This window comes from Acomys russatus, chromosome 1 (genome assembly GCF_903995435.1).
Source record: "Acomys russatus chromosome 1, mAcoRus1.1, whole genome shotgun sequence".
Taxonomy (NCBI): Eukaryota; Metazoa; Chordata; class Mammalia; order Rodentia; family Muridae; genus Acomys; species Acomys russatus.
The window spans coordinates 108,468,531-108,494,197 of NC_067137.1; the positions used below are offsets into that span (position 1 = coordinate 108,468,531).

Sequence of the window (25,667 nt, forward strand, 5' to 3'; positions counted from 1 at the left end):
CATTTTACCCCAGCTCAGGACAAGTCTTCCATTGATTATAGCTGTGACATGAGACATATATAATTTTTTGCCAGGAGAATATCCATCATTCTCCTTTAAAATGGCATTCCTAAACTCCAACCTCCTACCAACATTCAGATATTGATCATGTATTATTTAATAAGTCATTTTGTTCTTATTTTCAACAAATTTTGATATCCCTCAGAAGAGAGCTACATGGACTATGTACTTTGAACTTCCTCCAAGTAATATGAAGAAGGGAATTCTTACATCAAAAATACAATTTACAACTTGAATGTCTCCACACATTGCTGGAGGGTGCTCTGATGGCTCAGTGTTTCCACTTTAGCAATCCAGCTGTGCAGTCAGGATCCTGGTCAAGGCACTGATCATTTGCATAGGCACTGGCTATTTGATACATAGGAAGCAGAGGAGGCTTGCAAGAGCTCTTTGCCCGCTGACGGGTGGTGGGAATGCAACTACCACTGCTTATGATAAGAAGGAGAAAGGCCTGAACGGGGTGAAGTAAATGTATACACATGAGGAAAACTGTCCACTTCCTGAGGACAGCTGAGGCAAAACCATAAACTAACCACCCACACCAATGAAGCGGAGAGAGGCAGTCGAGAGGTTAGTGCATGAAAGTCCCACACAGGAGGACACGATGGAAAGCAAGGCCACATGTGGCCATCATGCTCCGCTCTTAAGGCTGAAGTACTCTTTTCCAGTTTGCGAGAAATAAGCCATGGAGAAAACTACACATGAGACTCTTTACTGGCACTCAGTGCTTCAAATTAGTGACAAATAGACCAGCAATCATTTATTAATCTACATAGCATAAGGCAACATGCTGCTGACCAAGGACGGTGGGAGGTAGGCCCATAAGCTCGAAGAGCTTGACGTACTTTATGGAGATAATCATAAACACTGCATTTTTGTTTGGCACACAACTGATTAATGTAGAACAATAAATTCTACTCAAGTTTAAAGAAAAGAGACACAAGCATTCGTTGCAGGAATAAACAGGGTTTACCAGCAGCACTGAGAAGAAAGTTCAAATCTGGACAGGTTGGAGCCGGCAAGGCCATGCCAGGCAAGCAGACAGAATGAAGTAAGGATGCTCATCACACAGCCAACAGCACAGATATCATGCCAAGGGACATAGGAAATCAAGACAAGTGAAAGACGAGCCTGGAAAGGAACCAGATGTAGGAAAGGAGCCAGATGTTGGAGAGCTAGGTTAAAGAGTTTAACTGTACTCAGTAGACTCCACAAAGATATTTTTTGAACATAAAAAAGACAACGCTATGAAGTTTCCAGTAGGTTCAATTAGTGCTAAGGAGGAAACATGATGCTTGCTTTGATCACTAAGTGAGGTGATGAGGAGAAGAATTAACTAAGACCTCCTGAATGCAACACTATCTTGGATAAAGCCTCAGTGACTTTAATACATAAGTACACAAATCATCATCACCAGCGCTAAATAAAAAGTTGTTACATTCCAAATGCTGAAAGCAGTTGATCCCTCCCCCTTTTGTTTGTTTTGAGACAGGGTTCCATGTACTCCAGGCTGGGCTAGAACTCATCTTCTGGCTGAGGCAGGCCTTGAACTCTTGAGCCTCCTGCATTGGTCTCCCAAACGCTGATCGTATAGGTGAGTGTCACCATATCCTGCCTAACAATAAAATCTCTAAAATTATTTTTCCCCAATGAAGCAATCACATCGTTATGACAAGATTGAAAATACACATAAATGGTATAGAGGAGATACTGTAAAATAATAGTTCATCAAAGTAACAAAGGACAGGAAGTATCAGTCGATACAGCTCAACAGAGAAATAGAAGAGGAAAAACAAAGCCAAATCAGAAAATAAAAAGGCACAATGGCCAGGTCACAGATAAAAATAGACATTATAGGAAAAATACTAAGAGACATGGTCAGATGACCTCACAACTGCCTGTAACTCCAGTTCCAGATAATCTAAGGCCCTCCTCTGTCTGGCCTCTGTAGTCAATTACACCCATGTACACAACCCTCACACAGATGCACATGGCTACAAATAATTTCTTTAAAGAACTTTAAGCGGAAGGACTTCCAACATAAGAACAAACCAGCATTTCAAAGAAAAAGAAGCTGAGCATAAAATTTTAGCATTGACCCACTATATAATTTTATTCAGGTACAATGTTCCAAGCAATTATTTCTGAATATAAAAGGCAACTGGAAATATGGCTCTTGCAATCCTTACAAACAAAAACTATGGAATGCAGTAAGCTTTGAATCCATCTAACTGTAGGACCAACAAAACAGTAAAGGAATAGGTAATAGCTACAGAAGTCAGAATATGAATTTTAGAAACATACATACATACATACATTGAAAACCACATTGCTTTTACTTGAAGTATAAGCACTAAACATCAACAAACGGCCAACTGCTCACCAACATTATAAAACTATCTCATCTTATTCTTGGTACTCTGAGTTAACTATGGACTCACCAGTGTCCTTATCAAGTCAGAAAGTAAAGTAACTCTTCGTTGCATCCTTTTGCTAGCGGCTTATTTGGTTTTTACCATTGTATGATCTGGTTTACAGAATGAGAATGTAGCAAGGGTGCTCACTTCAGGGAGTGGCTACTCCTGATCTCTAGAAATTTCTCCACAAGAGCATGGTAGTCATTAGACTGAGTCATCGCCTGGTGCTCCCCAAGTCAGTCAAACCGCAGGGAACTCTGGCCCTGTTGAAATTCCTCCAGCTTTTCTCGCCTCTCAAAAAGCAAGGCCAGCCTTGGAAACATCACCTCACTGTACATCCCCAAGAGCAGCTCATTTTTATTTTCCTGTGCCTGAAAACCATTTGTACCACAGACACAGGATGCTGACTGTGTGTCAGACAACTCTGTTTCTTTGGCCTGTTTCAACCTGCACAGAGTGTAAATATTTTCCTTTCCATTTTGAATTTAATAGCTGTTTGTGTTTATATTCTTTTTTTTTTTCTAGTTGACAGATCATGGTGTTAAGATAATAAAATAGTATTTTTTAATTTCATTTTTTATGTATATGTGCACATGTGTTCAGGTTCCCTTAGAAGCCAGGAGAATGCCAGATCCTCTGGAACAGAAGTCACAGGTGGCTGCGAGTCACCCAATGTGTGTGCTGGCTCCACAAGAACAGGAAATCATAACTGCTGAGCCTTTTCTCCAGCCTAATATACTAGATTTAAACAAGGCATGCCCGAACACCTAAAATGCCTTGTTTTGTTGTATATTATAGTGGTCTCCAAATTGTTTTGGGCATACAACAGGAGTAAATAGCACATAGTCTACAATAGAAATACATGCATTTACAGCTTATACGCACATGTGCTATTGTATTAATATGTTACATAATTATAAGATATAATAGAAAATAGTTAAGTAATTTAATGTGTAGATTTTATTATTGATGGAAAATAATTGTATTATCACTGGAGATTATTCATAACATTTAATAATAATGTGATTTAATTTACTTTATTATTTTGGAACATCTTGACTTAATCCTTTCTGACTGAGAAATTTAAACTTCACTTTGAGACCTGGTTTTAAGAGCTGTCATAGACACCTCATGAAATTATGCAGCTCTAAATTAGACAAGGTGATCATGGCCCTGATACCCTCAGCCTTTAGCTCCATCCCCTGATAAAGAGAAGGGTTAGGTGGTTTTGAACTTGTTTAATTAATACAGTTTTGCTATTGTTGATTGGAACTCAGAAACAAGTCCTGCGATATCACAGATAGGTTTTGAAAATAAGTGAAGATTTTGGAACTTGTTTTACAAAAAACAATTTTAATGTATTCTTTGACAATTGTATGCATGTATACAATGTATTTTGATTGTATTCACTCCCCATCCCCTTCTCTTGTCCCCCTCCATGCCTTTGGGGACCCTTCTGCTTCCTAATACACCACTTTCTTCCTGTCATGACTCTTTAAGTGTCCCACTGAGTCTAAGGGTGCCTCCATGTGCGTGGGTGTGGGGTTAGCGGTGGCTATGCTCCTGAAGACAGCATCCATCCATTCCCCCAGCTCCCATTCACCACAGCTCCTCAGGAAGGGGTGGGGTACAAAAGGAGGGGCTAGAGCCTCAAAGACCCCTCGCTAAAGACCCAGTACTAAAACTGAAAGATATTTTTAGCTAGGTCAGAATGCTCCCAACTTAGCAAACACACAGAGATAAAGAGTTTTAATGGGCAATACACATGACTTTGTAAAATAAAGTCATAGTTACAAATATGTTTTCAAACTGCTCTCTAAAGGTGGTAGAGTGGAGTTTACCTGGAAGCTGTTACTCTTTTCAGTCGTGGTTATGCGCTATCTCTGTCTCAAAAGGCTACATTAAAGTACAGACCTGTAATCCCAGCTACTCAGGTGGCTGGGGCAAGATAATACAAATTTAAGACCTGCCTGGGCTACACCCAGAATAAGTTTCAGGCCAGTGTGGACAACCTAATGAGGTCTTGCCTAAAATAAAAACTACAAAGTGGGCTGGGTATATAGCTTGTGACAGGGTACTTGTTTACCATGCCACAACCCTGGCCTTAAGACCCAGTACCAGAAAAAAAAATAATATTTTTCTGTAGTGAGAATTTTTATAATTTCAATTTCTTTTTTAAAAAAACACACAGAAATGTTATGGAACTATTTTTAGTTTTAATCCCAAGTGTGGGGGTTCAGGGCTGCTTCGCAGCAGCTGACTATGATTTGCCTCGTGCTCTGGCAGGGGCGTGGTATTGTCCAGCTGCAGACAGTTTCTGTGGGAGTGTGACGTTTGGAGTTCTGGGATGTTTTCAGAGGATATATAAATGCCAGGGCGCCATAAGTGGGTTGGCTAGTTGGTGGGTAGGTGCTGTTGGTTGTGGTCTGTTAAGCAGCTGTGAGCACAGAAACAACAAGAAGAAATTAGATACCCTGAAGGCAAAGATCAAACTTGCCCCAAGGAATTCCACACCCTAATCAGCAGGAAATAGTCTAATGATAACCTCACCCCTCTCCCCCTCTATCTTTTTTTCTTTCTTTCCTATCTAGTGTTAGGGGGTGAATGGGAGGGATAAATGGATGGAGAAGAAAGGAAGGAAAAAGAATCCATACAGTAGCCAAACTGCCAGTTACATTTTTCTCCAAAAATCTATACAAGGCAACATCCACTATAACCATGTAACAAACGCTTGAAGGTCAGCAAATTTGAGCAACTCCTTTTCTTTAATAGAAAGAGAAATAAATGCCAATTTTTAATTCCTGTCCAAATTTACCACTGAAGGTAGAAACATATTGATATTCACCGCTCACCTCACCGCAAAGCACATAGACAGATGCTAATGCACATTTAAGAACTTGCTAAATCGCCTACATTCCCTGGTAGCGCTTTGTATGCATCAGGGTGGTGCTCTCCTTCAATAGCCTGCTCAGTGGCTTGCCTGTGAGCGAGGCAGCAAATGAATTCCATGTATGTCACTGTTAATGATAGTGCATGCAATCCTTATTCAAATAACCTGCTTGATAATTTCTATTGAGCAGGGCTGGCTTCTGGCCAGATTCCATTCAATTACTTTTCTCCCAGAAGGGAATATCTGCCAGATGTCCCCCAATATCCATTCCCTCTCCTTCTTCTTCTTCTTCTCCTTCTTCTTCTTCTTCTTCTTCTTCTTCTTCTTCTTCTTCTTCTTCTTCTTCTTCTTCTTCTTCTTCTCTTCTTCTTCAGAATCGGTATCTCTATTAAGCTGACAAGGGGTGGCCCAAGGCCCCTCCCTTTATCCCCTGCAGAAGCAAGTCGGGGAACCCATGTGTCGGTCACTGGGGTGTAAAGGAAGGAATGATACATAACTTCAAAAGAAGAGTCAGGTTTCTGTGTCCTTTCCTCCTGAGGCTGGTGTTCAGGTTAGATAGCTGTGATTTAAACAGCTGTCGCAGAGGAAGCAGCAGCCAGGACAACAAGAAGAAATGGGGAACCTGGGTCCCTTACAGCTATGATGCTATCATTCAGGCCTGGGTTGCCTCCGTTTATTGGTGAGAAACATGTGCATATCCTTTGTTTTGGTTTTTCAAGAGAGGGTTTCTCTGTTTAGCCTTGGCTGTCCTGGACGCACTTTGTAGACCAGGCTGTACTTGAACTCACAGCAATCCGCCTGCCTCTGCCTCCCGAGCGCTGAGATAAAAGGTGCGTGTCACCACCGCCGGGCTAGCCTTTGTGATATTTCAGTACTTAGGGTTTTTTGGATGTTGCTAGTGATTAAAGTTTAATTAATACACCTGATGACAGTTGACAACGCCTCAAACTAGAGGTCAGAGAAGAGGCAGCTGGACCTCTTTCTCAGGTCTGCACCTGCTGGTGCTAACACCACCAACATAATCTGCAGGTTCCCAGCACACACTGCCCTCGGGCCACTCTGAAGAAGCACATCACGTGATGTTAAGGTACACTTAATGTGTAAATCACACCAGCAGCAGTAGCTTGGAAAGCAAATGAATGAGGGGCCACCAATGTGCCTCCAGCCCTTCTCCCCAGCCTGAAAAGCATGCATTGCCTTGATGACAAAAGCAGACTGTGTCAAATACCAATAAATCTTCTTCAGGACACATAAACGTACAAGGTTCTCTTGTTCCTCTCCTTACAAGCACCTGTCAAAGCAGAGAGCTAGACTCATGGCTAACTATAGATTTCTCTCCTGGATCAAAAACAAAATGTCCAAAACCAGGGATCTATGTTAAACTCAAAATACACAAAACACACAAATGGTAAATGCAATCAGGGCTGTACCTGAACACCTCCAGCACCGTCCTTGCTGGTAGCTTGGGAGCCACTCGACTAAATGCTCTTTGGAAGTCTTCCAGAGTTAAAAATCCATGATCTATATGAAAACAAAATATTAAACATTCACTTATGCCTATAAAGCCTGTGAACTAAGCTTCAGCCATAATGGCTATAGGAGGTTACATTTTAATATATTGTTAAAGTTAGAAAAAAAAAACAGTAGTAATGTACAATCGATCTTACATGGATGGTCATTATACACCCAGTCAACACATCTCCCTGGAAGAATTTCAAAATGTGGTAGTGATGCCCCGCCCTTTGGTGCAGTGCTAGATAAACTAGGAAGCCGCTACCAACCTGGCACTTTCTGAGTGCCTAAGGCTTACAGAAAGGACTGCATAGACATGATGCGCTAGGCATCAGGTCTTTGTGACCTGCAAAAACATTTCAGTTTTCCAAATTCATCATTTTCTGGTTTGGCATTAGGCCTGTGATATATTAATACTTAGAGGAAATTATAACTTAGCCAGTGTGTGAGTCTTGGAAGCCACACCTAGCGTGGAAAATTATGCTTCCAGCTATATTTGGGTCACAGTGAGAGCTGCAGAAGTGTCTCCCACATGTCATGAGTGGCTGGTGGCTTATATCCCCTAGGGCCAGTTCTTTGGCTACCATCACTACGATACAGGCACAATAGGCACGCACATAGGTATAGTACTCAAACCCAATTATATAGGTGTAAATAGTTCATCAGGGAGTGTGCCAGAAAAGCAGTACCCTGAAGTAGGAAAGGCTCTCCACAGCCTGCAGTCACAGCCAGTGAGTCCGCAGTCCTCTTCCAACCATACTGCACATTTGGTTCCCTGGGGTTGTATTCCTACCCACAATTTCTCAGCGGCAATTCTTCCATGAAAAGACTCTAAAGACTCTTACAGTGCACGTCGAAAGCTGTGAAGATGTGCCTTATCTCATTCCGATAGAGCTGTGCCTCCTTCTTTCTCTTTACGATGTTTAAGAAGCCCTCAAGTGATACACCTAGAAGTCGTGGGGAGAGAAACAATTTGTCAAAGATGACTATATTTCTCTTCCAGAAAGAATAAGCCAGACATGAACAGTGATAAATATCACAAATAATCTGATTTTTATCTTTCACAAAGGATATTTACTCATAAGTACAGTCAAAAAGATACCGTGTTGTACTACATGCTAAGCAAGTCCAACCCTAGCAATCAATAGTGAAAACACACAAGTTCCCTGCACTTCTCAAGCAATGGAGGAACCATGACCTTGAAAAAGTTCAGCCCTCTCCCTCTAGCAGATCCAAAAGACAGGCATGGAACCAGTTATTAAAGAAAGTCGCATAATTTTCCTTCCCTTCTGCAGCTTTAATACCTTTTCTTCCCTAGCCAGATGTCATTTCAGCAGGTTCTCTCCCCCCAACTGGGAGATGGGGTCAGAGAAGTAGTTTCTCAAAAGTCAATACCAATTGTATGCCACAGATAAAGGTGGAGAGAATATTACATAAACAATGGAGCTGGCACCGTCCCCAGCCCTGGGTACACCCCACAACGTGTTCAGCAGCCTCGGGCTCAGCTTCCTGTGACTCTCGTAATAAAAGAGCCCAGCGTGATGATGTGAGATTGGGTACTGTGCTTATGAGGTCTATTAAAATGAATTCTAATGTGATCTTTGTAGCAGGTTTAAGGAGCGGAGCCAAGAATTTAGACATTTTAGTGAACTGAGCCTGAAATATATAGAAAGAGCGGTTCATTTGCATAATGTAGGATTTCCATTTAAAAGTTATCATTTTGTTTTAAAAATAGCCCCAAACTATCTAATAAGTATGTGTAACTCTATCTTTTGGGCAACATAACTAATAATATTGAGCCATATGCCTTTCCCAAAATAGCTTCAAGAGTTTACAATGTTAAAACAGTTTTCTTAATTTCATTTTTTTGAGATTAATGACTTATGAGCTTTAAAACAATCTATGTAGCTTTATGCTTTAAACTGATTATTTTACAATTTTTTTTAAAACCCACTGTGCGCTAGCCATTGTAATAAATGCTGGAGGTGGAAGGTGAAGAACGTAAATCCAGTTCTAAGGCAAACAGTGTACTAGGGGAGGTGGCCGTTAGCACTTGGACTGCAAGTGCACACGTCCCTGAAAACTGTGGCTTATGGAATGATGGGGAGGGGACGGGAAGCTTATGAGAGGGCCCAGGAGGCCTTGTAGCACAGACTCGGGGAGGGGTCTCTTAGAGAAGGAGATGAGAAAATGAGCAACCCAGGGAGTGGACAGCACATGTGAGGCCATGGGGTAGGAAATGATAGGAGGTCGTACAACTAGAACAGGTTCAAAGAGAGAGGAAGAAATACAACACACGGCTGTCGAGGCACACGGGGCCTGACCTCTCAGCCCCGGAGACCGCAGCGAATGACAAGGGCTTTGCTGAAGCTGAAATAGAAAGTCAGTAAAGGTCCCCATAGAGAAGTAGTATGATCTGATTTAAACTTTGGAAATGTATTTCAGGTTATTGCTGTTGTGAAAAAGGACTGGGAGCAAAAGCAACAACGTAAAGGGAGAGACAGGTTTGGGGGCAAGGGCTCTATGGACACTAGCCATGGAAGGGGCAGGGGTGGAAGGCTGTGCTTTCAGAACAAAAATGACACAACTTGAGGAGGAGTTAGATGTGGCAGGTGAAATGTCAAATATAACCCGGAGGTTCTGGATTGAGTACTTGGCAGTCTGAGGTGTCAGTTAAAAGGATGAAAAAGCCTAGGGTAGGACCAGGGGACAGATGGAGTGCTGTGGTTTAGATGTGGTAACTGTACCACACTTTGGAGACGGCTAAGAGGAAAATGACCAGGAGGCAGCTGACCTTCCTCTTCTAGGCAGCCGGCATTATCCCCCAGTAACAATGTCTGGCAGGCATTCCATAAATACAGCCGTCCATGTCTGTTGGTGTCCATGAAGGATGGGGGTTCCATGGTCCACCAGAAGATATCAAAACTGGAGGGTGCAAAAATCCCTTATGCAAAATGATGTGGTGTTGGGGTATAGCCCTACACGACTCTCCTCTAAACTTTAAATCATCTCCAGGTCACTTGTAGCATAACTGCTAAGTATGTGATTGGGCTGCACTGTTTAGGCAACAATGATGAAGAAAAAGTCCACAGTGTTCAGGTCAGATGTGATTTTTTTTTTTTCAAATACTTGGCCTCACAGTTGGCTGAAGTGCAGCACCTTCAGGTGCAGAGGGAGACTGCACTGCACTGAGTTAGCATGCACAGAGTTTTTCCCTATAGTTGGGTGCTAAGGACAGAGATTGATGCAGCTCCTTTCCCATCTAATCATCTCGTGACCAGAGAACATATTTTAAAAGGCTAGCTGAGGTTGAAATTGAAGTCTAGCCATGCATGTTCTCAAAGATCATATCCATAACTTTAGTTTCATGAACTCCAAAAGCTAATAAATTAAATCACATCGAGAGTTGTTGAGATTCCTGAATAATTTATTCATGGGTAATGTGTATTCTGTAAGATCCATCAGCATCCTTCCCCAGCCCTACTCACCAGCCCCTCTTGCAAACATCCTGGTGCTTCCTGCATCCACAGGCTCTTAGCATCTGGTACCCTGGCACTTGTAAAGATGCTGCCTGAAAGCACCTCTTCCTTTATTTCTCCTGGTGAATCTTTATTACACATCTCCTCCCACATGCAACTAAAGCATTACCTCCACTTTTAAGGGTCTCTGATGTGTCCCAGCTAAGTCCCTTTGCTGTGACCAGCAGCCCAGAGGTCACAACACACTCAAGGAATGGATTATGCTCTATGGCAATGGCCTAAACCTGTCTAGCTAAGAGATGTGGGGGGGGAAGTGGTAGTGTGTGCTGTTCAAACATCCCCAATGTTCAGCACGATGCCTGTGTGTACTAGGCATCCATTACAGGCTTGCTGGGTAAGTAGCATGTAAGTAATAAATAAAAATGAACATGGAGATAGCATTTTTAATTTTTAGCAAAAAATTAACTTCTATGGAAATCAATTGGGAATTGATCTACCTTAAGACCCTTGCCCAACTATATTCACAGCAGTTTCATTCGTATTAGGCAAAAACTGGAAACACTCTAGATGTCCCTTAACCAGAGAATGGACAGTAACAGTATGGTACATTTACACAATAAATATTACTCAATTGTTAAAAACAATAACATCATGAAATTTGTTGGAAAATGGATATAACTAGAAAAGACACCCTGAGGGAGGTAACCTAGACCCAGAAAGACAAACATGGTATGTACACATTTATAAGTAGATATTAGCCATAAAGTACAAGATAACCATGCTACAATCCACAGACGCAGAGAAACTAACAAGGAAAGTTCAAGGGAGGATGCTTGAATCTTACTGTGAGGGAGAAATAGAATAGACGCTGTGGGAAGGCGGGGTGAAGGGGTGGAAGGGGTTGTTTCTAGAAGGGGGGCAGATGGGAACAGGAAGGATCAGGTGGAGGGAAGACAGAGGGAGAGAGAGAGTACTGGGAGAGATGATTGGCATGTGATGGGGGGAGGGGCATGCATCTCTGGGATGAGCTGGAACCTAGTGCAATGGAAACTCCCAGGAATCTATGAGGGTAAAAATCTAAGACTTGAAGCAACAGGGGCTGTGGATCCTGAACCAACCATTTCCTATAACCAGGAAAGACTTCCAGTACAGGGATTGGGACACCAACCCAGGCACAAAACCTCTGACCTACAATCTGTCCTACCTGCAAGCTGTGATTGGGTAAAGGTGGTGCAGAAATTGTGGGAGTGGCCAACCAATGACTGGTCCAGCTTGACAGCCACACCATGAGAGAGAGCCTACCCCTGACAGTGCCTGGAGAGCCAGGATCTGAGGCTGGATAGCCCAGAGACCTAAGATAGAACCAATGGAGTACTGCTCAACTGGATAATGTGACTGCAGGAAAAAAGAAAAGAAAGGAAAAAAAGCGAACAAATTGATTCCTAATATTCTATTATACTCAAAGACTAGTGCCTAGCCCAGTTGTCATAACAGAGTGTTCACCTAGCAACTGATGGAAACTGATGCAGAGACTCACAGCCAAACATTAGGCAGAGCTTGGGGCATCCTACAGAAGGAGTCAGGGAGGACTGTAGGATCCAGCGGAGTCAAGGACACCAGAAGAAAACACACAGAATCAACAAACCTGGGCTCACAGAAGCTCACAGAGACTGAACCAACAGCCAGAGAGCATGCATGGGTCTGATCCAGGCCTCTGCACGTGTGTTACACTAGGATAGCTCAGTCTTCTTGTGGGACTCCTAACACCAGGAGCCGCAGCTGTCTCTCTGATTCTGCTGCCTGTCTTTGGGACCCTTTCCTCCTACTGTACTGTCTTGGCATAAGGTTATTGTGTAATTCAAATGCTGATTTCTGTATCCCCTCCCAGCATATCTGTTTTGCAAGCCATGTTCTGAGAATCAATGTTGTATAATTCTGCTCCCCAACTGTCCCCGTGTATGCCAATAAAGTAGCTTATAGCCAATCGCTGAGCAGGGGAAATAATAGAGTTCGACTTCCTGCCAGGCAGGGAAGGAGGAGTTAGAAGAGGAAGTAAGGGGTTCAGCCAGGGGCAGAGGGCCAAGAGACATCAGGAAGAGGAGCTGAAAGTGCAAGTATCTCCGGGATGTATGCTGGGAGGAAGGTAAATTAGCTTAGAGGGTTAAAAATAGAGTAATAACTGCTTAGTTATTGTGTTGTGAAGCTTATTATGAAACAAATGTAAGAGTCTCAATTATTTGTGTGATAGCTGGGTTAAGAGACAAACTGAAAAACAAATAGTTATGTGAAAATAACTTTAACAGGGTTGCCCCATCTAGCCTTAATAGGAGAGGAGGTGCCTAGTCTTACTGCAACTTGATATGCCGTGGGTGGTTGATACCCATTGAGGCCTACATTTTTCTGAAGAGAAATGGAGAAGGAGGAGGAGTGGCTGGGGGTGGGGGTGGGGGCTGATAGGAGAGGTGGAGGGGAAGCTGTGGTTGGGATATAAAAATAAATAAATTTTTAAAAATTTAAAATATGTATGTTTTGAATCATCTTTAACTCCAAAAAGTAATGGCAAAAAGTAAGTCACATTCTATTTACATGGTCAATATAATAAACCATTACTTTAGGAAAAAAAAGTATTCAGAGAAAAAGAAAATGCATGTCTAAGATCTCCTCTGATTACTATCTCACTTAGAGAAAAGAGAAGCAGAGTATAGTTTCATAGTTCAACGTGTGATTCATAAGAAAAGGGAGCATATGAATGCTGTTGTCTTTTTAATTACATATTCAGATAATACATCCATATTTGGAATTATAAAGTATGCAGGTCATCATTTTACAATTGTATAGTATAAAAAGCAAATGTTCTTTAGTTTTAATAGAAAAAATATTTAAATTGTATGTTTAGTACCACTTAAAATGAAAAACAATCTAATAACACAAATAACTTTATTATGAATAATCATGTCTTTTTATACTGTTTTCCCCACAGAGTCGTATACCTCATATTTTAAGCTTGGTGGGGGTCAGAGGTACCATGTACACATTAAACTGTGTAAACACATGTTCCACAGCATGCCCTCAGGTCTTCTTCCAGGGCCACACACACCTAAACACAAGCCTCTTTTCTGAAGACTAAGCTTTTATCTAGCATGGCTTTTCCTTCTGCAATACTAAAATCACTTTCCAAAGCTAATACTTAATAATTTACTGTTCTAAAGCTTTGCAACAAACACACTGATGTAAGCTTTGTAGATCTTGCTGCTTTTTAAATGGCCTAGATATAGAATTCTTACTACTAGCTCCACCTGCTGTCACAATAGTCAAACCAAAAATTACCACTTCACAAAGACTCAATAATTCCATTTATGTGAGGTCTCATACCCAATGCATTATCTGAGCCTCTGCCCGGAGCAAAAGAATGCATTCTAGAAAAATTCTACATTCAAACACAATACTGAGTTCTCTGTATACACGGCTACATTTAAACAGTTACCTACACACACACACACACGCACACACACACACACACACACACACACACACGCGCGCGCGCGCGCACACGCACACACACACACACGCGCGCGCACACACACACACACATGCACGCATGCGCGCACACACACACATGCACGCATGCGCGCACACACACACACACGCACACACACACATGCACGCATGCGCGCACACACACACACACACACACACACACAAGCGCGCGCGTGCGCACACACACACCAATACAATTACATTTCAGAGCCACACCACCAGTGACACCAAGAATTACAGGGCCTTGATGTCTATTTGTGCTCACTAACAGGCCTTCAGAGGTGTGATCAATCTGCTAATGTATCCAGACTTTACTGGTGTTGTTAGACTTTTTTTTTTCTTTTGTTTTCCCTGTGGAGCAGTGTCAGTGGGAGTGGCCTCACAGGATGCCAGCCTGAGGCTCACAGCTTTGCAGCTGTTAGCTTCCTGCCATGCTGACAAATATAAGACAAATAACCCAAACAGAGGTTTATCTTTGCCTCTGGTTTCAGAGAGCTCAGTCTATCCCTGCGTCCTATTATCATGGCTGTAACGCATGATGGGAGAAGCTGTCCCTTTGACAGTATAGGATTATATAAGAAAGAAAGGAGAGACAAGTACCCCAATATCCCCTTCAAGGGCACACCTAATTTCCCTGAACGGGGCCCTGCCTCCTAAAGGCCCCACCACCACTCAGGAGCATTATAGGTCAGTACATAGCCTTTGGAGAATATTTAAGGTCCAGACCATCATAAAGTCCAATGCTGTTTACAAATCCTTCCTGATTCTGTAAGTCTAGGAATTTTCTACACAACTGGAAAATATGTCCTTCCGTTTTGTAATCTATCCTTGGCAAAACGAACACTTTTCCCGTCTTATGATGAAGACATGTATTTATTTTTACTTCCTAAACCACTTAATATGTGTGATACAGATATGCCATACAGAAAGAGACTACGAAGGAGATTCCCCCCGCCCCTATTTTTTGAAAAGCTGTCTCCTAGGAGGGTAATCAGCTTTCACCACAGGGGTGAATGTATTCAAGAAATCGAATAAAACTATCAAAAATTCTTTCTTTGAAAGTTCCATTATGTATATCTTTTTGTGGTTCACGGTTCTAAGTTTCAGGGTCAGCGCATGCAGAGAAATCCTCCTGAAAATGAAGCAGTCTGGTGTCTGGCTATCACAGGGAGCTCAAATTAGAAACTGCAATAAACCCAGGGAGAGTGAAGGAGAAAACAATAAAAATGCCAGGTTCCTTGGCTGTAAGCTGGTCCTAGGCTTAGAAAAGAAAGCAAGCTTCATGCTCACTCTACCATATATTAATTTTCCCAAGGATTGAAATGCCTAAAACTAAGGGCTTAAAAGGATAAGTGGCTTTTTTTTTCCATCTTAAAGAAAAGGGGAGGGGGACATAATGTAAACCTTTTCTAATTTGAGGAATAAAATTCATATTGTGAGTTTTGGAAGCCATGATTGGGGGCATGGTGTGTTTGTATAAAAAGACTGTAAGCCAGGAAGTGAAAGTGACATCGCATGATGACTCGCCAGAGCAAGGCGGGTAAGTAAACCCAGGGGACTAACACTTCCTTCCACCTGCCTGCAGGACAGTAGAATAAAGAGAACAGCCTCTCTATTACTAGAAGAAATCAAGCTTTTATCTATCACTGAGAAGGAAACGGGTTAGAAACAGGTTACGACAGAGTAGAGATTTTACTCCTATGAACACAGACAGGAATCATTATGCACATCTTCTCAGCGTAAAGCATAAAGCCTCAACCTTCTCAGCAAAATGGCCCTTAACCTCCTTTCCAGCTCTCAGCTCCATGAGATCAGTGAATGGGACTAAGCGGAGGTCATCTCTGGTCACATATTACAGTCCTTGTGGTGCAGGAGGTAGCAGGCCCCCAAGGTGTTCTGGGTTGAGAGGGACACTTTCTTAATGGCTTGAGACATGAAAGATTAGGGTGTCCAGGTCTAAGAGGAGCGTGTTGGGACAGCACTGCTACAAGGAGAGAAATCGAGATCTGAGAGTAAACACCATGGGGGGTGGAGGGGGTGGAAGAGTCTACCAGACGTGTTTAGGAGGAAGCCACAGAGCAGACAGCCTAGCCTGCCCTGACAGTGATAAACACCTCAGCAAAGCCACGGTGATGCCCAGGGCTTTTGTGGGAGTGGAGTGTGTGGGAAAGTGTGACTCTAAGCTGAGTTTGCTGCTGGCAACTCTCTACATATTCATTTATTCATTGCATTCTCCTCTTGGCTCCACCCCTCATCCACATCTTACCCACCTTTAACGTCTGCTTCCAGAAAGAAAGCTTCCTGTCCTCTCACGTGTTCTTGTCTACAGTACTTGCACAACATCCAGCCATAAAACAAGAGGCAATGTCTTTCCTATAACCTCCCTAAGGAAACGGGTTTGTGGGCCCAGTGTCTGTCTCCTTGGTCTTTCCTGTCCCTACAATGAAGCGTATATAAAGCGTATTCACCACCATCCTCTAAATGGAGAGTGAGGTAAACTTACAGATGTGTATATGTGGGCAACACAACTGGTCTCCAGGTTATCATTTCAAGATATAGCAGCTTTAGTCTGTATGCAGCTTCCTGCTGAGAAAAAGAACTAAGAAGCTAAGGAAAATGTGAAAGACTTCATTCCTGTTACACCTTGATATTTGTTCTCAACTAGGAGCCTGATACACACAAGATACACACAGCACAGGACCTAAAAGACTAGCAAATGGAAATTTAAATTTAGGAAAATATTATATTTACTTAGCTGGCAAATCAGACAAGACAGTAATAGACAAGATGCACGAGCCAACTGGCCATTAACCTAATCATCTACAAATTATTTTTCAATTGAACTTACACTGGATAGCATGACTGAGTCAAACAGCCCATAATTACCATGACGATGAATCAATCCCTTTGATTTTCCCATCATTCAAATTTGAAGGTTAAAATTAACTTCCAGGAAAGCCTTTTCTTGTGTAAGTATGAAAGTAAAAAAAGCTATTTTTAAAGAGGCTATGATATAAGAAAACAAAAAATTCTCAATCTAGTCATTAAACCAAATCAAAATTCTGAGGTACTTGTCCTCCACCCCGCTGTCTCCATCCCCCCACCCCTGGACCATATTCTAGAAAGAATTGGGATAAAAATGGAGATAACCGTGTGAAGACTCAGCGGAGAGTGCTCACTGGGTTCTTATCAGTAGTGCTCACTTAGCATACAAAGGCCAAGAGCACCAACAAGTTAACACTGTTGCTATTCAGGCAACACCTACAATCACAACAGATCATCTAGGAGACCTATACTCAGGACTCATGGTCTTGGTCTTCCACTGAGTCATGCTGACATGTCCTGGCATTAAACATGCACCTTCACTGAACAAAATTTAAGGAAGAGCCACAAAACTCACTGCTGTGTATACTGAACGGTCTATGGACATGGATAGCCACTCAGCAGCCTCTCCCTTATAAGATGGTATGGAAAAACTATCCCAGGCCAGGAACCTAACCCCAACCTTAAGTCTAACTCTAGCCCTAACCTTAACCCTCTAACCCCAACCCTCTAACTCTAACCTAAGCCCTAACACTCTAACTCTAACCCTAGCCCTAACCCTCTAACCCTCTAACCCTAACCCTCTAACCCTCCAGCCCTAGCCCTCGCCCTAACCCTCTAACTCTAACCTGAGTCCTAACCCACTAACCTTCTAACCCTTTAAGCCTAACGCTAACCCTCTGACTCTAACCCGAGCCCTAACCCGCTAGCCCTCTAACCCTCCAGCCATAGCCCTAGCCCTAACATCATCCGCCCTGTGGGAAGGATTTTCCTATGTGGATGCTGACCACTCTATTTGCTTCTCTATTTGCTCTTGATGCTAGGATTCAAAGCAAACTCTGAAATCAGTGACTACTGATATGGAACCTGTTGATGTGCCATTTGTAAATGGGCACTATTAGTGATTTCAACTCATGTTCCTTAGGAGAGTGAATACCAGCCTCTTGTCCTACTGTAATCATAAATGCGATCCATGGCACTATTGAAAATCAAGAGAAGGGCTTATCAGTGGTCACGAGAGCGAGATTGCAAACCAGATAGATGGCTTTGGTCTGCTCCTTCCAAGCCAGCTGTGGCATTCTGGGAAAATGACTTAACTACTCTAAACTTCACATGTTTAGCTTCTCAAAGGGAGTGCACTTGATAGGATCATAAAGTTGATTGAATATCTACTACACAGTGCTCATCACAGACACCTGTAATTACTGTCTATAAACTAATAAATGATGTAGCACATGCAACTGTCTTTTATAAGGAGTTACACAAATGCCAGGTATGTATTCTCTTCTGTATCGGTCTCCTCATCTTAAAAAGGGCACAGGTGAGTGTGTCTTAGGTCTCTTCTAGCTGCCAGTTTCTTTCATCAATGTACTTAGGGGAGCTATAAATGAAGTCCGCTGAGTGACAAAGCCTGTATACTGACATCGAGCTCATCAGAGACCTGTCACTCCCTTAACTACATGGCTTGACTATTTTTCTCCAGTTCCTTTGTATTGGTGACCCTAGACGGTTGTTACTTATACCTACTTGCTTGCTGGGTGTCCGGAGTAAAAATGCCAGTCCTACTTTCTTCCTACTCACTTGGGAATCCTCCCAAATTTTCCCCGCATGTACTTTTCTCCAGATATCTTATACCTATTTCTAATAGCTTTGATCCAACTTTGAATTTTTCTTAATTTTCACAAGGAACTTCTAACAGATATGACCCATCTCCTAAGATAACTATAAGCCCCTGGAAAACAGTACCTGGGCATCTAGGCACCGTCCCAAACTGGAAGTGAAGTGTATCTGCAGAACTTAATCTTTACTTAGGAGCAGCTGAGTCAAGGGGAACCCGGGACATGTGTCTGGACCTCATCATCTAGGAAGCTCTATAGCCAAAGAACCCTGCATAGATACCTGCCATGACCTGGTCTTGAAGAAGAGCTATGTATCCAGGTATGGTGATACAGGTCTCTACTACCAACACTTCGGAGGTCCAGGCAGGAGATTCATGAGTTCAGGGTCATCCTTGACTATGTAGAAAGTTTGAGGCTAGTTTGCATTAGATGAGACTCTGTCTTTAAAAAACAAGCACGTAAGCAAGCAAAACCAAACAGCAATAACAACAAAAACAAACTATGGGTAGCAGAAAAAGAATTCGCAGTCACAAATACCCAGAAGAATGTTGGAAAATTGATTATCAAAATAGGTACGTTCCAGGAAGCTAAGACCAACACTTGACCCCTTCAGTCAAAATACTATGGCGAGAGACTGGAGATGGTTCATTGGCTAACAGCCCTTGCTGCTGGCAGAGGACCCAGGTTCAGGTCTTATCACCTACATGGTAGCTCATTACCATCCACAGGCACATACATACATGCAGGCAAAACACTTATACATACATAAAAAAATAAATGTGAAGAACACTCTGTGGAAAGAGAAAGATAGCATATTTGAGGACATTTAATCTGTGCACAATCCATTTCTTTCAAGAAAAATACCATGTGGTAGACATGACCCTTGTGATCTACTGAGAAGGGAAGGACTTGATGGTGTGAAATTGGTTTAGGCTTGCAGTTCTAATAGAAGGAATTCATGTTGGCAGCGGGGTTCAATGTTAATTTCTCGTGGAATAGCTATTTAACTGTTTCTCTTAGATGTTTGTAGCCTTGAGTTTCACCAGGCAAAGAAACCCAAACTGAAGCAGGACGAGCGAGCTGGCGCCCTAGTTATATAAATCTGTTCCTTTAATCCTGAAGAAAAGAGATTCTCTGAGAAAGATGATTTGATATTGATCTCAAACTGGGAGAAGGAAAAAATACTAGAAGCCTGGAGAAGAAAGCAGGTCTTCATGGGTAATATTGAAACAAGATACTAAGCACCCACATCTGATTTCAACCTTCCAAACTAATCCTTCCTCTGATAATCCCCTGAATTTCTCAGGTGTCTAATTTACTCAGTGACCTTTTGAAACACACTTTGAGATTAAATTATGGAAAGAAGCATCCTAATGATTTAGTGGAGAAATGGTTGTGAGACTCATTCTTTAATAGTAAATACAAGGAGGCACACACTGGAGAAAGTCCCCATATGCATTATCAAAGTTAGTGGGCCTTACACCTGTTTTCAAAACTCCAGGTGAAGCAGCCTTAATGAATCTGAGAAAATATGCCTTCATTATGCATAGAGCTCAGGCATAGGAGAAGGCGCGTCAATGTGCTGAACGAGGAATAGTTGTCCCTGCACAATAAAGCTGTCCAAAGGAAGCTCAGTACTGAAGATAGCAAGCACGCAGAATGAGGACAGCATTCAACCACTAGAAAGTCACCAAAAATGGAGAGACTTCATGATCCTAAGTTATGAGTTCTGATCAAGCTATAAGTCAAATCTTTCTCAGACATCAGAACTAAGCAAACAAAACTAAGTTTGGGGGGGGGGGGGCACAGATAGATGTCATCCCACACACCAGCCCGGACTTTACTGCGGAGCATTCACACACAGGGGAACACTTCTGGAATGAAGACAGAAAACTTCTGTGAGAATGCATCTCAGTGTTTAGACCAGGGCACAGCCCCATGAGTTTGACTCCTGTGGGAACACCTTTTCATGCAGTCATTTCTTACTACACCTGAGACAGCACTTACTAGGAGGAGGCCTAGGAACATACTGGGGGTGGGGGGTGTGGGAAAGTTATCCTGGAAACCAACATTTATGTCAAAGAACTCACTCCACAGGTAAAGAATTGGGAAGTCTTTCTCTCAGAACCTCTGTATACCTCAGAAAACTAAAGAAAGCCAAGTTAACCGCACAGCTAATTCCTGCAGTTAAGGAGAGAGTCTTCAGTGTGGGGATAAAGAAATAGGTCAAATGGCCTAAGGAAATAGCCCAAAACCCCAGAACTAGGGAAGTAAAGACACCACCAGCTTCTTAGAGAGCTTTAGACTAGCTTGAGCAGCAGACCAACAAATAGTAAGAATTCTTTATGAAGTCAGATCCTTAATTCAAAATCACAAAACATATATAAGAAAAAGACTTATGCAAATGATCATTGGTCAGGTGCTTTCAGCCACAGTCACACTTAACATACCAGCAAAGTCACAGGACAGAGAGTGAGTGAGTGAGGGGAAGACCCTTGTCCAGGCTGAAAAGTCCATTCCTTAACAGAGAAACCCAGCCAGCACTTCCGGAAGCAGCAGAGCCTCCTGCCGAAAGACAGAAGTCTTTGTAGATTGGAATAAAAACACAGAAACTCCAAAGGAGGAAATGCAGGAAAGGTTTCACCAAGACATTACAACTAATTGAACATCGAAGAGACAATATTTTGGGTATTTTGGAAGTGTGGAAAATATTCTGTGACTATCCTGAAAAAAAAAAAAAAAAACAGGAATTAAAAGCCTAAGGAAACTATATTAAGTTAGGGATTACACAAAACACCTGTTCTTCTGAAAATATTGTTTTAAAAGCAATACTTCATACTGGGTATCTAAGCTTGTATATTAAAAATATAAAATGGGCTGGACAGTTGTGAAGAGCATTTGCTGCTTTTGCAGAGGACTGAGTCTGGTTCCCATCACCCACACGGGGCAGCCCACACATGCCTGTAACTCCAGTTCCAGGGAACCCAGTGCCCTCTTCTGGCCTTTGTGAGCACCTGCATACACATACGGGGGAGACACATGCATAAAATTAAAAATGAACAAATAAATGTGTTTTCCATCTATATATCATGAAGATATCTTACAATAGCACTGGAGAGAAACCTCTGTGTAAGAGTGGTTGTTGCTCTTGCATGAGACCTGAGTTTGCCTCCCAGAACCCACATGGTGATACTCAACCATCAGTAATGCTAGCTTCAGGGGATTCAAAGCCCTCTTCTGGCCTTCACAGGTCCCACTTACTTACATGGTGTATGTGGACACATGCAGGCAAAATAGCCACACACATAAAATAAATTTTAAAAGAAAAAGTTATTTACCATCTGAAACAGTATATGAAAATGTATTTGACAATTTTAAAATACCACGGCACCATGCTTCCTACAACATAAAAATGGTATTGGAAGGCTAGGGATAGAGCTCACGGGTAAGGACTTGAGTAGGACACATGAGACCCTGGGTCTAATCCCTAACACCACAAACAAAGGGCCACAGAATAAAGAGCCAAGGGCTAAGGTTGGCAGCGAGTTTTCAGTCTCTCTCCATCAGGAACGGTGTTTGTGGAACTGATACTTACACAAGATTTGCAAGAATAAGGCTTGCAATCGCAAAGACAGCTACGTGCCTGGATAACACTCTGACCGTTACTCGTGAGCTACTACAGGAGTGATTAGAAAGTAGCTACTTGTTTGGGTTTTTTTTTTTTTTCTTCACATTTTAAATTTTTTTTAAGTGTAAAGTTTCACAACGCACAAAAATAGAGAGAAAAATACACCAAATGCCCAGAAAAACATGACCATGACTTAATCAGCACTGAGGAGGAGGACAGCAGAGACTGTAAACCCCACTGCTTACTCTTCCTCTTTCTCTGATATTTGGTAAACCACATCGCTGAAACCATCTTCACCGAGAGCTGCCTTTACACGGTTCTCACTAAAAATTCAATTTCTTTAATAGAGACAGGAATGCTCCCATTATCTCTTTCTTCTTGTATTTCCAGTAGGTTCTGTCTTTCAAGAAATCCAGCAATTTAATCTAAGTTGCTAAACTGGTGACATAAAATTGTATTTCTGAATCATTCTTTAAACAGCCATTCTGTCATTAATGAGATTGGTAATTTCTACCTCCTCCCCCCACCTATGTGGGCAAGCTTCTCAGTTTTATTGATTCACTAATTAAAAATAATAATAAAGTAGCTCTTAGTTTCTTTGTCTTTCTCCTCTCAGTCTCATTGATTTTCACTTTAATCTTTGTAAGAAAGCTGGGGGCACCAATTTGAGACTGATTTTCTTTTTCATAGGACAGAAACTTAGCAGTACTTTGTAAGACTTATTTTCAGTCCATCTCATAAAGATGTGAAATGCTACCTTTTAAGTAAAAGGTAACTTTCCCCTTTTGATTTTGTTCGACCTATGAGCTATTTAGAAATGTGCTACTTGGTTTCCAAATAGCCGGGACTTTCCCTGGCACCCCCTGCTATTGATTCTAATATAATTTGACCACAAGAGTGAATGTACCATAAGATGTATCTGTTACAGGAATGTGCTGTGAAGGCTTGTGAAGGACTCGCCCAGCAGTTCCTGAGGGTAGCACACTACAGATGACAGCTGGGGCATCTGGTGGTTGATGATGCTGTCGGGGCTTCTGCAGCGCCACTGACTGGGGTCTACTTGCTCCGTTATCCACGGGCATGAAGATGCCAAGCACCATTGTAGACTTACTGGTCTTCTCCCCCATTCCATGTCTTTCCTTGTGTAGTCCGAATTTTGAATGGGAGTTTAAGTGGTTGGAACTGCTTAGCATTCTTGATGGACTGACCCCTGTATCTCTGAAATGACTATGCCTAGCCTGCAGTGCTCCTCTTCTCAAGTCAGCTTACTGTACTTTTATCTTATCTAGTTTTCTTATGATTGATATTAGCACTATCTAGTTTTCATCCTCTTATCTGTGCCTTTACACTGAAAGTGGACTGTTATTTAGACATAGCACAAGGAGTAAGGAGAACTCTATATTCACCAAAGTTCTAAAATACTATCAAAATGTTGCAGAAACATTACAGATTATAGAGATATAACACCAAAACGAATTCCTGTAGTTAAAGGGGGGAAAGCTATTAAGGACATTATTAGATCAACTGGTAAAAACAGACTGTAGATGGTAAATTAGATTTAAAAAAAAAAAAACAATGTTCTGGGGAAAGACATAGAAGAACAGGTGATAAGACAAATGGAAAGATATTAACAATAAAGGAATTTGGATAAAGGGTATAAAGCTGTTTTTTAACTATTTTTATTTTGCAGCTTTTGTAAATTTTAAATTATTTCCCAAAAAAAGGCATAGTTTTGAAAAACCAACCCAGCATGATCTGGATCCTATCTCTTCAAACAAAAAGGTGTTTGCCCACTCAGTAGCCGGCTCTCTCTGCCACACACACACCTCACACACACAGACACCCACACCCACCCACCCCACACACACAACCCACAAACACACACTCAAACTCCTTTTTTCCCTCCTTCTTCAACAGACCATTCTGTTAGCACAGAAGCATGTTCTTCCATCTAAAAACAATAAACAAGAGCTGGGCATGCTGGCCCACACCTGTAATGCCAGCACTCAGGAGGCAGAGGTAAGTGAACCTCTATGAGTCTGAGGCCAGCCTCGTCTACAAAGTGAAGCTAAGGCAGCCAAGGCTACATAGAGAAATTTTGTCTTGAAAAAACAAAAACCAATAAACTAACCAACCAACCAACCAACCAACCAACCAAAATCCACTACCACAATAACAAAATTCATCCAGACCGGTGGCCACCCCAGACTTACCGTAAAACGCAACTGCTCACAGTCACACTCCTCTTTGACCAGCGCTAGCCTGGCTGGTGACATCACACATTCTTCCAGGTTACAGTGGGCACTCCTTGTGTCTGCCACCTGACCTTTCAGCAGCACTTACCACTCTCTTCATGAACCACCACTGCCTCTGGCTTTTCAACCAACATCTGTGATTTTCCACCTGGCATTCCTAAGTCTCCTTTACCTTTTCCTTGGCCTTTAAATGACCCCTTCACTAAATACAGTTCCAAAGAGCTCAGCCTGCCTATCTCTGTTCATGCAGTTTCATCCCATGTATGATTTAAAAATGCATCTCTATGCTAATATTCCCAATTTTATTTCTTCACCCCAGAGCTGTATAGTGTTCCACTTGCAAACTCTTAATTGATCTGACCTTTGGATTAAGACTTCTGAAATTCAACGTCCTAAAAACTGAACTCTTGACCTCCCCCGGCCGCAGTCAATCAGTCAATCATTTCCTTTACTTGTAATTCAGTGTTCCTCTCAGTCCTCCAGCTGCTCAGGCCAGAAAACAGCACCAGAGCCACCATGCTGGCTCCACATGCTCCACATGTAGGAAGGTGAGACAGGAGGTCACAACTTGAGGCCACCACTGGCTACCAGGAAGACCTGGTCTGTGACAGTTAACCTGGATTGGTCATTCAAAGGGATTTCGAATTGCCATGGAAACTCAGCGTGTGTGTGAAGGAGCATCTAGTTTAGCTAAATGTGGTCAGCACCACTCCCCTGGCTAGGGCTTGGGCTGAATAAAGGAGAGAGGCGGCTGACAGAGCAGTCACTGATCGCTCCCTCCTGACTGCAGAGATGTCACTAGCCACCTCAAACTCCTTCCACCATGACGTTCAGCTATGAAGGACTGTACCCAGGAAATAAAGGCCAAAATCAACCCTTCCCTCCTTAAGCTGCTTCTGTAAAGTATTTTATCACAGCAAGAAGACAGGACAATGTTTACACACACACACACACACACACACACACACACACACACGGAAAATTAAAACGGAATCATTCTATGGGTGTTAAATTATAAGTGACACTTAAGTCTTCATCTTTTTGAATGGTTAAAAAATCTCCTATTATAAACTCATCATGCTGGTAAATTAACTCAAAATGGAAAGAGCGTCTTGATAAGATGGTGGACATCTTAGTTTACTATATGTTGTTATGACGACAAACAATCCGCAGGAGAAAACGTTTGCTCTGGTTCACAATCTCTCGTCACAGTCCATCACTGTGGGAA

General features: G+C 42.2%; 1 protein-coding gene across 1 annotated transcript in view; it reads right to left on the reverse strand.

Moving 5' to 3' along the window:
- Window positions 1-25,667, reverse strand: part of Efcab11 (EF-hand calcium binding domain 11) — a 156,909-nt gene that overhangs the window by 122,127 nt on the left and 9,115 nt on the right. The window contains exons 4-5 of the mRNA XM_051150412.1: window positions 7,725-7,826; window positions 6,798-6,888 (exon numbers count right to left, since the gene is read on the reverse strand). Of these exons, the coding sequence (XP_051006369.1) occupies window positions 6,798-6,888; window positions 7,725-7,826 (193 nt within the window). The remainder of the gene's footprint in view (window positions 1-6,797; window positions 6,889-7,724; window positions 7,827-25,667) is intronic.